The sequence below is a fragment of the Heterodontus francisci genome, chromosome 22 (assembly GCF_036365525.1).
Source record: "Heterodontus francisci isolate sHetFra1 chromosome 22, sHetFra1.hap1, whole genome shotgun sequence".
Taxonomy (NCBI): domain Eukaryota; kingdom Metazoa; phylum Chordata; class Chondrichthyes; order Heterodontiformes; family Heterodontidae; genus Heterodontus; species Heterodontus francisci.
The window spans coordinates 71,052,522-71,068,519 of NC_090392.1; the positions used below are offsets into that span (position 1 = coordinate 71,052,522).

At 41.4% G+C, this 15,998-nt stretch overlaps 1 protein-coding gene across 1 annotated transcript in view; it reads right to left on the minus strand.

Annotated features, from left to right (window-relative positions):
• Positions 1-15,998, minus strand: part of ppp2r1ba (protein phosphatase 2, regulatory subunit A, beta a) — a 54,501-nt gene that overhangs the window by 27,269 nt on the left and 11,234 nt on the right. Inside the window, exons 2-7 of the mRNA XM_068053987.1 lie at positions 14,757-14,847; positions 14,119-14,219; positions 11,651-11,883; positions 10,304-10,451; positions 7,891-8,046; positions 6,256-6,370 (exon numbers count right to left, since the gene is read on the minus strand). Coding sequence (XP_067910088.1) covers positions 6,256-6,370; positions 7,891-8,046; positions 10,304-10,451; positions 11,651-11,883; positions 14,119-14,219; positions 14,757-14,847 — 844 coding nt within the window. The remainder of the gene's footprint in view (positions 1-6,255; positions 6,371-7,890; positions 8,047-10,303; positions 10,452-11,650; positions 11,884-14,118; positions 14,220-14,756; positions 14,848-15,998) is intronic.

Sequence of the window (15,998 nt, forward strand, 5' to 3'; positions counted from 1 at the left end):
AGAGCACTGAAAACAGCAGAAGCATTTAGAGGAGTATAGAAAGTGTAGGGGGGGGGCACTTAAAAAAATAATTAGGACAGCAAAGAGGGGACATGAAAAAATATTGGCGGGCAAGATAAAGAAAAATCCTAAGGTGTTTTAAAAGCATATTAAGGGCAAGAGGATAACCAGGGAAAGAGTTGGGCCCATTAGGGACCAAAGTGACAATCTGTGTGTGGAGCCAGAGGACATAGGTGAGGTTTTAAATGATTACTTTTCATTTGTTTTCAATGTGGAGAATGACGATGTAGGTGTAGACATCAGGGAGGGGGATTGAGATATACTTCAACATATTAATGTTGAAAGGGAGGAAATATTAGCTGTTTTAGCAGGCTTAAAAGTGGATAAATCCCCAGGCCCAGATGAGATGCATCCCAGGCTGTTATGTGAGGCAAGGGAGGTGATAGCAGGGGCTCTGACACAAATTTTCAGATCCTCTCTCGCCACGGGAGAGGTGCCAGAGGACTGGAGCACAGCGAATGTGGCACCATTATTCAAGAAGGGTAGCAGGGATAAACCAGGTAATTACAGGCCAGTGAGTCTATCAGGCAGTTGAGAAACTATTGGAAAAAATTCTGAGGGACAGGATTAATCTCCATTTGGAGAGGAAGGGAATAATCAGGGATAGTCAGCATGGCTTTGTCAGGGGGAGATCGTGTAACGAACTTGAATGAATTTTTCGAGGAGGTGACTAGATGGGTAGATGAAGGTAAAGCAGTTGAGGTAGTCTACATGGACTTCAGTAAGGCTTCTGATAAGGTCCCGCATGGGAGATTGGTTAAGAAGGTAAGAGCCCATAGGATCCAGGGCAATCTGGCAAACTGGATCCAAAATTGGCTTAGTGGCAGGAGGCAGAGGGTGATGGTCGAGGGTTCTTTTTGCGAGTGGAAGCCTGTGACCAGTGGTGTACCACAAGGATCAGTGCTGGGAACCTTGCTGTTGTAATGTACATTTAGACGTGAATATAGGAGGTATGATAAGTAAGTACGCAGATGACACGAAAATTGGTGGTGTCATAAATAGCGAGGAGGAAAGCCTTAGATTACAGGATGATATAGATGGGCTGGTAAGATGGACGGAGCAGTGGCAAATGGAATTTAGTCCCGAGAAGTGTGAGGTGATGCATTTTGGGAGGACTAACAAGGCAAGGGAATATACAATGATGGTAGGACCCTAGGAAGTACAGAAGGTCAGAGGGACCTTGGTGTACTTATCCATAGATCACTGAAGGCAGCAGCACAGGTAGATAAGGTGGTTAGGAAGGAATATGGGATACTTGCCTTTATTAGCCAAGGCATAGAATATAAGAGCAGGGAGGTTATGATGGAGCTATATAAAACGCTAGTTAGGCCACAGCTAGAGTACTATGTACAGTCTGGGCACCACACTATATGAAGGATGTGATGCACTGGAGAGGGTGCAGAGGAGATTCACCAGAATGCTGCCTGGGCTGGAGCATTTCAGCTATGAAGAGAGACTGAAAAGGCCAGAGTTGTTTTCCTTAGAACAGAGAAGGATGAGGGGGGACACGATTGAGGTATACAAAATTATATTGGGCATTGATAGGTTAGATAGGAAGAGACTTTTTCCCTTAGTGGAGGAGTCAATAACCAGGAGACATAGATTTATGGTAAGGGGCAGGAAGTTTAGAGGGGATTTGAGGAAAAATTTTTTTACCCAGAGGGTGGTTGGAATCTGGAATACACTGCCTGAAGGGGTGGTAGAGGCAGGAACCCTCACAACATTTAAGAAGTACTTACATGAGCACTTGAAACGCCATAGCATACAAGGCTACGGGCCAAGTGCTGGAAAATGGGACTAGAATAGTTAGGTGCTTGATGGCCGGCACAGACACGATGGGCCGAAGGGTCTGTTTCTGTGCTGTATAACTATGACTCTAAGATTCTTAAGCACAAATTTGAAAGTAGAAGAAAGACAAAGATGGCATTTGTAGCTTAAACAGAGTGATTGAGGTAGCAAATGCCAAACTCCCTCTCTGTTTACATGAGCAAAATACTGTGGATGCTGGAAATCTGAAATAAAAACAGAAAACACTGGAATCACTCAGCAGGACTGGTAGCATCTGAGGAAAGTGTCAACATTTCCAGTCGATGGCCTTTCATCCAGGTCTGATCAAAAGTCATCCACCTGAAACGTTGACTTTGTTCTCTCTCCGCAGATGTTGCCAGCCCTGTTGAGTGTGTTTCCAGCATTTTCTGTCTTTATTTCCATCTTTGTTTACTCTTGGCAAAGCTGTATCGGTGTAAAGAATGCAAATTGATTCAATAGTGATCTGGCATCCATGGAGAGTACAGTTCCAGCTGCAGCACCGAGGATGAATGGCAAAATATGTTGGCAGACACATCAAAATTATTTGAAACAGTTGATTTATGGCGGAAAGCCAGATGGCTCATTCAGTGATGTTTATCAGCATCAGCTCCACTTCCACACTAATTTGCGGCAAGCCAGTGACCATCACAAAGTGTGATTGGCAATTAGACAATTCAAAAGGGCAAATCTAATTCATCTACCTAATTTCAAGTTGCAAGATTAAAGGCAGATTTTGTGGATAAAATAAAGCTCAAATGGGGAAACAAAATCACAGAAGAATCAATGTTTCCATCTTCTTGCACTGAGCCTGTTCGCTTTAAAAAAAAACTGTAAATCCATCTTCTATAATGCAATCACCTGAAAAGGACCATGTAAAATTGTTCCAAGATGGAAGACATATGAAGTAACAGACATTAGAAAGCTGCAGCACAAAGCTCAGATTTCCTGATGAAAACATAAACCATAAATGCTGGAAGTCTGAAGTAAAAACAGAAAATGCTGAAGCATAAAGCAGGTCAATCAGCACCTGAAAGTGGATGATCAATTCGTATATTAAATGTCTTCCGATGACAGGTCACCAATCTGAAATATTAACTGTTTCTTTCTCCATAGTGTGAAAGACCAGGCTGAACCATTTGCAACCATCTTCAGCCAGAAGTGCTGAGTGGATGATCCACCTTGACCTCCTGAGGTCCCCAGCATCACAATGCTAGCTTTCAGACAATTAATTCCATTCATTCCAAAAGCCATCAAGAAACAGCTAAAGGCCCAGGATACAGCAAAGGCTATGGGCCCTGACAACACCCCAGCTGTAGTACTGAAGACTTTTCTCCAGAACTGGCACACCCCTACTTAAGCTTTTCCAGTACAGCTACAACACTGGCACCTGCCCAACAATGTGGAAAAAATTGCCCAGATATGTCCTGTCCACTAAAAAGGACAAATCCAATCCAGCCAATTACCACCCCATCAGTCTCCTCTCAATCAGCAAAGTGATGGAAAGTGCCATCTACAGTGCTATCAAGTGGCACTTACTCCAATAAACTATTCACTGATGCTTAGTTTGGGTTCTGCCAGAGCCACTCAATTCCAGAACTCATTACAGCCTTGGTCCAAACAAAGGAGTTGAATTCCAGAGGTGAGGTGAGAGTGACTGCCCCTGACTTCAAGGCAACATTTGACTGAGTGTGGCATCAAACAGTCTTAGCAACATTGAAGTCAATGGGAATCAGGGTGAAAACTCTCCGCTGACTGGAGTCATACCTACCACAAAAGATGGTAGTTGCGGTTGTTGGCATAGACTTGGTGGGCCGAATGGCCTGTTTCAGTGCTGTATCTTTCTATGACTCTCAGAGCAGGTCAGAGGCTGGGAATTCTGCAGTAAGTAACTCATCTCCTATTTCCCCAAAACCTGTCCACCATCTACAAGGCAGAAGTCAGTCTATTCAAATATTCTCCACTTGCCTGGAAGAGTGCAGCTCCAACAACACTCAAGAAGTTCGACGCCATCCAGAACAAAGCAGTCCAGTTGATCGGCACCCTATCCACCACCTTAAACATTCACGACCTCCACCGTGGCAGCAGCGTGTAACATACACAAGATGCACATCAGCAACTCACCAAGCCTCCTTCTACTGCACCTTCCAAACCCATGACATACACCAAGAAGGACAAGGGCAGCAGACGCATGGGAACACCACTACCTGAAAGTGCCACACCAAGTCACACATCATCCTGACTTGGAACTATATCGCCGTTCCTTCACAGTTGCCAAGTCAAAATCCTGGAACTCCCTAACAGTACTGTGGGTGTACCTACACCACGTGGACTGCAGTATTTCAAGAAGGCAGCTCACGACTATCTTCTCAAGAGTAATTAGGGATGGGCAATAAATGATGGCCTTGCCAGCGATGCTCACATCCAACGAATGAAAAAAAATGTAGCTGCCTGACCTGAGTGTTTCCAGCATTTTCTGATTCTACTCCAGATTTCCAGCATCTGCTTTGTTGCTTTTGTTTTAAATATATTGTCAGGTTGCAACAGGCAGGATTCAACATCACCATCATCTCAGATTGCAGTATGAGTGCATGCAAATTGCACCCCTCCAACTATTGACATAAAAACCACAAGTTTGGAAACATGGGAAACAGAAGCTTCTCAAATCTCCATCTAGTGGCAGAAGTGCAGCTGCAGCCGTGACTAGGGGGCCGTGACACCACATAGATTCTCACTTAATTATGAGAAATCCAGTAAAGGTGCCACGTAGCAGGATCACAGAAATGGTGATACCCAAAGTAGTAGTGGCTGGTGCGCACGGCCCATCGAGCATGCCCCGCTATTCAATATAATCATGGCTGATCTTGGGCTTTAACTCTACTTTCCCACCCACTCCCCATATCCCTTGATACCAAGAGATCAAAAATCTGTATCTCAGCCTTAAATATATTCAGTGATGGTGCATCCACTACCCTCTGGGGTACAGCATTCCAAAAATACACAACCTTTTGAGTAAAGAAATTTCTCATCTCAGTCCTAAACGATGGACCCTTTATCCTGAAACTCTGCCCCTTGTTCTAGATTCTAATAGAGAAGTCTTGCTTCAATTGTATAGAACCTTGGTTCGACCACATCTGGAGTAGTGCGCGCAATTTTGGTCTCCTTACCTTAGCAAAGATATTATTGCCATAGAGAGATTGCAACAAAGGTTCACCAGACTTGTTCCCGGGATGGCGGGACTGTCCTATGGAGAGAGATTGGGGAAACTGGGTCTGTATTCCCTAGAGTTTCAAAGAATGAGAGGTGATCTCATTGAAACCAACAAAATACTTAAAGGGATAGCAGGGTAGATGCAGCTAAGATGTTTCCCCTGGTTGGGGAGTCTAGAACCAGGGGACACAATTTCAAAATAAGGGGGAAGCCATTTAGGACAGAGTTGAGGAGAAATTTCTTTGCTCAGAGGGTTGAGAGTCTTTGGAATTCTCTACCCCAGAGGGCTGTGCAAAATCAGGTAAATGAGTATGTTTAAAGCAGAGATTGACAGATTTCTAAATACCAAAGACATAAAGGGATATGGGGATAGTGTGGGAAAAAAGGCATTGAAGTGGATGATCAGCCATGATCGTACTGAATAGCGGAGCAGGCTCGATAGTCTGAATGGCCAACTCCTGTTCCGAAATTCCTATTCCCCAGTTAGGGGAAACTATGTCTCAGTTATCTAACCTATCGTGCTCTTTCATAATCTTGTATGTTTCAATGAGATCACCTATCATTCTTTTAAATATAAACCCAATTTACTCAATTTATAGATCGTGTTCCAAAATTAGATCGTTTGTGAACAGAGAATTTAGAGTTGCACAACATTGGAATAAAACTATCATTGGTTACAGGTCACGACAGCAACCAACTGAATTAGGACAACCCTCTCATCCCAGGGACCAATTTAGTGAACATTCGCAGTACTGCCTCTGATGCAAGTATATCCTTCCTTAAATACGGAGACCAAAACTGTACATAGTATTCCAGGTGTGGTCTCACCAAAGCCCCATACAATTAGGATCTTTTAAGTCCATCTACAATACAATCCATATTGTAGTCAGAGATCTAATAAAGTTCTATTCAGTCTCATCACAATCATACAGCACAGGTAGTGGTCACTCAGCTCATTGTGCCTATGCCAGCTCTTTGAAAGAGCTATCCAATTAGTCCCATTCCCCTGCTTTTCCCACAAACCCTACAAAAGTTGCCCTATTCAAGTACATCTTCAATTACCTTTTGCAAGTTACAATTGAATAGCTTTGCAGCACCTTCGATATTCAGCACTCCCTCAGACCTGCACTAAATACTGTGGGCTCGGAGAGGAAGAGAAATAAGAAAAGTCCAACCCACCTTTAACCTTGTTGGCCCCAGCTGCACGGACTTCAGCCTCACAGTCTTTTAGCAGGTTCTGGAAAGCTGGGACCAGATCATTTTCTGTAATTTCAGGACCTACTGCTTTCTGAAGCTAAGAGGCAAGGAGAATGACATGAGTGATAAAGGGAAAGGAGCCTACTAGCCAAGCTCATTATGCTCTAGTATGCAGATCATTGGTAAAGTTCTAATTTTTCAAAATTAAGAAGTTCTCACTAGGATTTCCAGCAATATATATATGCATTCTATACCACATTTCCATTTAAACTTCAAAAAGAACTCAAATATATGAATCTTCTTCCAAAATTAGGTTATCTGTGGACAGGGAATTTAGAGTTGCACAACACTAGAATAAAAGTATCTTTGGTTACAGGTCTCTCACTGGTCATGACAGCAGCAAACTGAATTAAAATTATCTTAAAAAGGAAAGTATTACACAAAACTACACTGCCAAGTTTCTTTCCAATAGTACATTGGTATCAATTTTGTAAACACTTCTAGTGATGTACAGTATTTTGAAACAAGCTGTTTTTAAACACAATTTACCTTGTGGCCCAAATACTCTAGAGCCTCTTATAATAAAGTTTTGGTCTGGTTGTTTTTTTGCTTTATACAGAACAATCCATATTGTAGTCAGAGATCTAATAAAGTTCTATTGAGCCGCATCACAATCATACAGCACAGAAGGTGGTCACTCAGCTCATCGTGCCTATGCCAGTTCTTTGAAAGAGCTATCCAATTAGTCCCATTCCCCTACCCTGTGAAAGTTGTCCTATTCAAGTACATCTTCAATTCCCTTTCGCATATTACAGTTTAATCTCTTTTCATCACCCTTTTGAGCAGTGGAATTAAGTTCATAACTCACTGCGTAAAAAAATGTTTCTCATCTCCCCTCGGCTTCTTTTGCCAATTATCTTAAATCTGCCTCTGGTTTCTGACCCTCCTGCCAAAGGAAACAGTTGTTCTTTATTTACTCTCATCAAAACCTGTCATAATTTAACACCATTAAATCTCCCCTTAACCTTTGCTGCTCTGAGTCTCTCCACATAATGGAAATCCGTTATATCATTCTAGTAAATCTCCTCTGTATCCTTTCCACAGAATTATTCCTAATGTAGTGCAAATTTTTTCGGTATTTGACAAATGCAATTGATAGAAGATTACGACATAGATATTCAAATATCAGATCACTTTCAATATTTAAAAAAAAAACCATCACCTCCCAAATCCCACAGGACATTACAAGACCCCAGTTTGATCTTGTTTTAAAAAATGTCAACATCCATTTATTTTATGGAAAGTAAGCCAATTAAATGAACTTAAAATCTCACAAGCTTGTTTTTTTTTGCCCCCCCAAAGCTTTAGACATTTTTCTGTCAGTGTCTTACTGGGAATTGAGCTTATTTTACAAACATGCCAGACTAATCTGTACGTCCTTAATTCGTAATGATTTTGAACACCATTACTGATGGGGAAAATTATTTTTCAGGCTGGATAAGAGAATCAAACGATTTTTTAAAAAAAATTTTACTTTGGACTTGTGGAAGGCCCAGAAAAGGAAATGGTGCAAATTTACACTTAATATTAATATATCTTAATGTAATCAATACACACTTCAGAAAATTTGTCTGCAACCATATAGCGAACACGCCATGACTTGTCCTCTACTGCTTGCCGTAGGGTAGGCATCACCAGTGCCTCCAGATCTTCCTGGGGCAGTAGTTGAGCTATGCTTACGCAAGCTTCTACTGCCAACAATCTCACTGAATCCTGTGGAATAAAGAAAAAGATTTTCAAAAAACTGGCCACAATGGTTCTTAATTAAAAATAGAACGTTTACACAAGTGCTCAGTAGGATGACATTGATCTCGTCAATAAAGTCTTAAAATGCTGACAGATTCCGTTACATAATCTTTTTGCAGAAAGACCCAATCATCAATCAACTGGTAAATTGCAACAAGTACATTTATATTCCAACATGTATAGCAGCACCTTGACAGGATTACTGCAAATGATGGAAATTTAAAGTGAATTGATATCCAAAAGCATCTCTGGCAGGCGCATGCTGATCTGTGTGTTACAGCAGATGATCAAGACACAGGGTGCAATGATATTTTATGAGTCACTTTTTTCCTTCCACTCCTGAAGGGCGACTCCTTGCTGAGTATGCTTCAAGGTACCAATCACCCACCCAATGGTCAATATTTACCTGTGAACCTTGATAGCAAATGTTGATAGGTTCTTTGACAACCAGACAAACATGATCCTGTCCTCCCCTCCCACCCACAAAAGCATGCTCCCATCGGTCACTGGATAATGACCAGAAATTGGAATCTTACCTAATTTCCTACTCAAGAAACCATGAGCACTGAAGCCAATTATAGTGGCCCTCCTGCCAATTTGGCAGAGATAATCTAAATCAGAACAGATCAGGGATCAAACCTGGAACTGTTCTGATCTATATGGCTCGTCTGCTCTTGTAATAAACCTGCCCACAAACAGTAAAGTGAATGTTTCAAAAAACAAAGCTTCCACAGTCACTCCTTAATCAAAAGCCAGGCAAAGAAGGGAGCGTTCATCACCTTTTCAAAGCTCCAGAGTCAGGACAGAGACTAGTCGTTCATGTAGGACTCAATCTAACTTCCCAGTACTGCAGGTACTAAGTAAACTATGGACCACTTATACAGAGTCCTTTGCTCGAGTGGATTATTTGTATAGAAGGAATTTGAACCTGGTGCACATTGATGAAATCTTGGTTTTTCAGCCAAAGGTTTCTAAAATGCTGGCAAGATATATGTGGAAAATAACTGCATAGCTCCCAAATCACTTGCCGCAAAGAAATTAGACAGTCATGGCAGCCATGGGTTATGGATTAAGTCCAAGTACATATATATCATTCGTTGATCCACCATGGTGTCGCAAAAGAGAGAGGAAAGACAAAGTGGGTCCATATTCTCTAGAGTTTAGAAGAATGAGAAGTAATCTCATCGAAATATTCAAGATTATGATGGGGCTTGACAGGGTAGATACTGAGACGTTGTTTCCTCTGGCTAGGGAGTCTAGAACAAGGGGGCACAGTTCCAAAGGGCCAATCATTTAGGACCGAGATGAGGAGAAATTTCTCCACTCAAAAGGCTGTGCATCTTTGGAATTCTCTACCCCAGAGGGTAGTGGATGCACCATCACTGAATGTATTTAAGGCCGAGATAGACATATCTAGGAATACGAGAGCAGGTGGGAAAGTGGAATTGAACCCATGATCATACTGAATGCTGCAGTAGGCTCAACAGGCCGTATGGTCTAGTCCTGCTCCTATTTCTTAAGTTACGTTCTTATGAAGGGTTTACATGGGCAGTTTCCATTAAACATGTGAATGTGGGAACTTATACTGGTAAAAAGTTTGCACAAAAGTTTTACAGCAGGAAGTAAGGTTCTGTTAACAGGAAGATCCCATAGACCAGATGGTTAATGGATTATCAATGATAACTTGAGATCAATTATGTACCATTCTTGGTGCCTTGCCGTGTGATCTCCGTTTATACACTCCACCAACCACTGCCCACTCCCCAACAGTAAAATTCAACATATACTCATGTGCAGATTTCGCAGCAGCTCCAGTGAGTTGACTGTGAACCAGCCATCTGTTTCCCATTATAACATCTATGTGAAATAGGAGAAATATTTCATGGAGATCACGTCATCACATATGGAGTAAATTAGGACTCTTGTTGATTTAAGTAATTGGATACAGAACTGATATGAACAAGAGGGTCACAGCAGCTTCAGCACACAGAACAGAGAGATAATCATGGCATCTAGTGGAAAAATGTTCTCTTTCAACTTAAAGACATTGTCGGGGTGGGGGAGGAGGGAATTTTGGAATTGAGGCAACCAAGAAAAAGCCAGGCATTTGTTACTGAAAGTTGAATGAGAGCAAGGTATCTTCTGCAGAAATTTCCCATAATTTTTGATATCTATGACCCCAGAGTTGAACTGGGAATAGGGAAGTTGCACTACAACAACATACCTGTTCATCAGAAGCCAGGGAAGTAAAGAGAGGTATAATGTCATTTTTTAAAAACTCCAGCTCAAGAACCTTTGCAAATTCACCCAGCTTTGATGCAGCAGCTCGACGAACCATTGGCGTATCATCTGAACACAGGCTACGGAAATGCCTACAGAGAAAAGATCAATGTAAGCCAAGACTGATGGTTCATTTAGCAAATATTAAAAATTTAAGTGCAATTTCTGGTTTAAATATTAGAAAAATAAGAGTTAATATGGATTTTCTGTATAAAGCTTTCCAAGCAGTAAGTCAGATGCCACTAGAAAAACAGTTTGTTACTTATTCCAAAGTCTGTAATATTAAACACACCTAGAATTCTGTTTCAAAAGTGGCCCAAATAAGGTCACTCAGAGGCAAATCAGAATATGGCAAAAGAGAAAAAGGTATTCTGCCTAAACAAATATTTCCTGAGCAACTGCAAAACTTCATATGGTACGCACGCCAGCAGTTTTTTTTAATGAAAATGAAAACTGATTTAAACTACACCAAGCAGCATTCTAACTAAGAGGCTAAAGCTGCTGGATACTGGACAACATTCAATGTGGTGCAAGCAAGAGAGGAGGAGGAGGAGGAGGAGGAGGAGGAGGAGGAGGAAGAGGCCAAAATTTGTCACTATGCACAAACACACAATTCATGCATATAGTTTAACAAAGAAAGCAGATCTATAGAGGGAGCAGGGCAGTAGGATCGGTTATGAACTGTTAGAACAATATGATGGCAGACATGCTGGGTGTAACAGCCTCCTTCTGTCCTGTAAATTTACACTTTTCTAAATAAGCAAGCTACTTTTTTTGGCAAGTGTAATTTTTTGTATCCCACCCTTATCAAATAGCTCTCAGCTCCAGCATTATTTCAGTTATGAGCTTCTTAAACATAGCTCCCAATGTACTCTTTTTATAAATTACAAGACTGCAACAGCACGGCTTCAAGTGGCTGAGGCCAGAGAACAGACTTACAAGGATGCACCTAGTCTCTGACCTCTTTCGCTCCCCAAAAAACAACCCACAAAAACATAAGTTCAAATGTCATTAAACACAATTCCTACTACAGGTTCCGCATGCAATACTCTGGAGTTTCAGCCACTCCCAAAAAAAAAAAGTTCTATCCACTGAAATGGATCATGTTTCCCATGATGGGAGTAGACAGCTTCTACCTCCTCTAATAAAGCCACGTACTGGAGTTGGAAACCTTTCCAACCCATCAGTCAAGTCGAAAGTTTGTCATTATAAAAGTCATTAAGTTTCTGGCTGACCTTTAATCTATAATCCATCATGAACTTCTACAGTACTCAGTAAAAAACATACTCACTGGCGCAGTTCAGTTTTTACAGAGCTGGATACCCGAGGGTAACAGACACTGAAAAGACCACAAGCTGAAGTTCTAGACGTGAACCAGTCACCACAAGCCAAGCGTTTGACCAGTGGCACAAAGTGAACTTCTAGGTCTGCAGGAGAATGTTCATGGGAGATCGCTCGCAGTGAATCAACAGCCTTATCGCGTACCACAGTCTCTTCCACAGTAGCAAGGCTCTCCAAGGGAGGCTGTATAGCAAGAAAGAATTGAAGTGAAATGCATGGCCATGATTTATTCTCCCTCTTACAGAAATTTTTCTTTAAAAGCAAGCTATTTCAGATCAATTCTTGAGCAAATTCACTGGAATTAGAAGAAAATGAGGCACAAACATACTGAAAGGCAAAAACTATATGGATCCACAATAAAAATTATCTTCTATAGCTCATGTTATTTGCTTGAGTGCAAAAGGATTTCCATTCATGTAATAAAGATGCATGTGGGTATCCTCAATAAAGCATGGGTGGTTCATATATGACTTAGGTTCACAGAATGTTGTACGATGCTATAGTAAACTAGGTAAACATATTGCCACGTTAAGGATTGCAAATTTTTATGTTTATAATAGTCAGTGTTTAATATTCCTTTTTCACACTAGGCAGCAATGAAGCAGTAATCACACTTGGCCATAAGCACCGATAAATCTGAAGTCAGTTTTATTTTGGTTTTGCCAAAAATTTGCTAAAATGCCAACCTCAAATAATAACCGTGTCTATGTTTTAGTTTAGCAGAGCAGATATTGGTCTATGAAGTTACAAAAACAACTGTTTGGAAGAAGTGAGCAGAGAAGGGCATCACAGGACAAAGAACCAGATGCCTAAATATGTAAAGTAAAATCAGTGTCCGAAAAGATCTTGAATAACTGCAGATTAATTTTTGACACTTCAAACAATAACACTTCACTAATTAATATTCCTCAAATTAAGCATTGATATGAAAGACTAATGCAGTCTGCTTTGATGGTTTAATAATTTCAAATAATTATTTTAATTTAGTGCTGCCCGCATCCCAATCATGATATCCTCCTGTAGAAAATCAGAGCATTTTAGTCTGAATCACATTCTACATTGGCAATAGACCTTTATGGCTCTCATTATGCAGATCACTTCAGTTATTTGCTCACTATTACAACTATTTCAGATTAAATAACTGCTTTATTGCAATAAAAGGATATAATGTATTCTGTGCACAAAGAAAAACCTAAAACATTATAACCCTCGTCTTTTAAATGTGTGTTTTGGTTCCAATAGCTCAGCTTAAACATACAGACCTGAAGTTCCCATGTTTGAGTGACAGTTAGGGCACCAGAGTCAGTCTTAGTCCCATTGGGTTAAGAAGGGAACATCAATCCACACCATTATCCAGTAACCCCATGCAAAGAATGCTTGTGGACTTTGAGAGGGGACAAAATTAGGCTCAACTATGATGATCCCCACAGCAAAATAGATCTTTGACACTGCAGCTAGGCTACACATGAACATGCACCATGGCAAGGCACTCTAGGGCAACTGGAACATTTGCAAGAATACAACAGCAGGTATTAGGAGAGTCGGGGAAGAAGAATGGAGAAATTACCAGTTTTTACAAAATAATGAGGGACACAGTTTTAATCAACTGATAAAACTGGAACAGAAGGCCTGGGGATTCAGTAATTAATCCAACAAAGCAAATTAAGTACATTTCAATGCATCACCATCATATTCAAAAAGGCCTGTATGAAACCTTGCCCAGAGCTGATCACATTACACTCAGTGTTGTCACTAGATGCATATTGCTCTACTTTCAACAAAAGAAATGATCTAGTCAAATCAGGCTGCCGTTTGTGCGACCTTGCTATGTGCAAGTTGGTTGCCATATTTCCGACAACAGCGACCACACTTCACAAAAGTGCTTTATTTAGCTGCAAAGCACTTTGCAACATTCTGGTATCATGAAAGGCACCATATAAACTTAAGTCTTTATTATTGCTCATGTCAAAAGAAAATTACATGCAGGAAACACAGCTCGCCTGTAAGTTACCAAGAACTTAGTCAGCTGATCATGTGTGAAGATCCACTCCAGAGAACGGATCACGTAGCCTAGGTTAACACTTGGATGTAGTGCTGAACTGTCGGTTACAGGTGCGGTGTTCTATACAAGATGTCAAACTGAGGCCCCATTTGCTCCTTCAGGTGACCATAAAAAAAAATCCTATGGCACAAATAGAAGCACAGCAAGGGATTTCTATGTCATGGTTAACATTCATCCCTCACTAAAATTAGCCATTTACCTTGTTGCCGTTTGCGAGATCTTGCTGTGCAAGAATAAGCTATTGCATCTGCCTACAGTACAATAGTGACAATGCATCAAAAGTAGTTAATTGACTGTGATCACTCTGGGATGCTGAGGTTTTGAAAGACAATATATAAATTCAAGTTCTTCCCTACCAGCAAACAGTGAACATATTCTGGTCCCCCAACAAGAACGGTGAAGCTTCCCAGTTGTTCTGCCAAAGCCAACAGCACTTCATCTTCATCATAGATGGTATCTACGTCAAGACAAGAAACCAGTATTTTTTTATTTCATTCATTCATGGGATGTGGGCGACGCTGGCCAGGCCAGCATTTATTGTCCATCCCTAATTGCCCTTGAGAAGGTGGTGGTGAGCTGCCTTCTTGAACCACTGCAGTCCATTTGGGGTAGGTATACCCACAGCGCTGTTAGGAAGGGAGCTCCAGGATTTTGACCCAGCGACAGTAAAGGAACAGCGATATAGTTTCAAGTCAGGATGGTGTGTGACTTGGAGGGGAACTTGCAGGTGGTGATGTTCCCATGTATTTGCTGCCCTTGTCCTTCTAGTTGGTAGAGGTCGCGGGTTTGGAAGGTGCTGTCTAAGGAGCCTTGGTGCATTACTGCAGTGCATCTTGTAGATGGTACACACTGCTGCCACTGTGCGTCGGTGGTGGAGGGAGTGAATGTTTGTAGATGGAGTAGAAATCAGTTTAAAGCTAGGTCAAGCTTCAATTGGGCAATTCCTTTGTTAAAATGAAAATACAATAGCAAATACTAGCAGCTATGTACATACCAGTCAAGAATGGAAGGAGCTCACTCCGGGTCCTTTCAACTCCTAAAGCCAAGGCGATCGTTGACAGTTTCTTAATGCTGTTCAGACGCAGCTGGGGAAAGGAAAAGAGTACTTTTTGAATGTCATTTAGGTCCTGAAAGTAGATTTTAAAAATTACCATACAAATTATAGGAAAAAAATTAACAAAATTAGACAAATATGCCAGAGGGATAACCCCTTAAGTAACTAACCTTAGTGGCAATTTATACCAGATGACAGAGCAATACAAAGGACAAACAAAGAACCATGAAAGCTGATTCCAAAGTAACAGTTTGCTAACTCTTGAGGCAAATAAATTGTCACTCTCACAGTGTCACATAGTACACCAATACAATTATTCCTTGCTGGAGCATGACTTCATGGATTTCAGCTGCACAAATGTCGGTCACTGCACTGTGCAGAGCATCGTAGGGCTCCTATCACTTGATGCCTATGCATACACACTTCCAACTGCAGATCAGCAATAGAGAGCAACAACCCTGACTGACCTCCCACACTGCCATCCGTCACCCCCCCCCCCCCCCCCCACCCCCCTCACACTCTCTCTGGCTAATTCTAGCTCCTCTATCCATAGTCCTAGCTGAAATCAGTTAATTCAGCTCTTTCCTGGACTGTATGGCTCAGCTACTCACTAGTGTCAGGCCAATGTATTTTGCTGAATGATAATTTTCTTTGGTCCACTAACTGGAGATCTGACTTCAAATTTCTTCAAAAAAATATAAAGAACCTTTTTTTAAAAAAGACAAACTGCCAGCAAAGTCATCCTTTCAGCTTAAGATGATCACCTAGTTTGCAACACTGTATCCGACATTGCAAAGGACTGAGGAGAGGAAATGTCTGCTAATATCCCAGCAAGAACCAAGACCAAGGAAGTTTAAAGGAACTACCTGTTCTCTCAGCAAGAATACTGCTGCTGTTATGTTTTGAATCACTAAGTAACTGTCATGCGACAAGCCCCTGGCCATCTGTGGTTTTAAGCTGGTGTTTTCTCTGCAGCAGAGAAGCAGCAACTGGACTCTGACATGAGCAGACCCGAAGTGGGGTCTCTCCCTTTCTCTCTCCATTCCAGCTTGAAAGCTTTCAAATCCTGCTGTTGACTGATCACCTTTGCACACTCCGGTTATAATCAGAATGCCCGCTGCAGGAAATCATCCGCCTCACTATTTCTACAAGACTCACTAAAACTAAAAGCCTCAGGGCCAG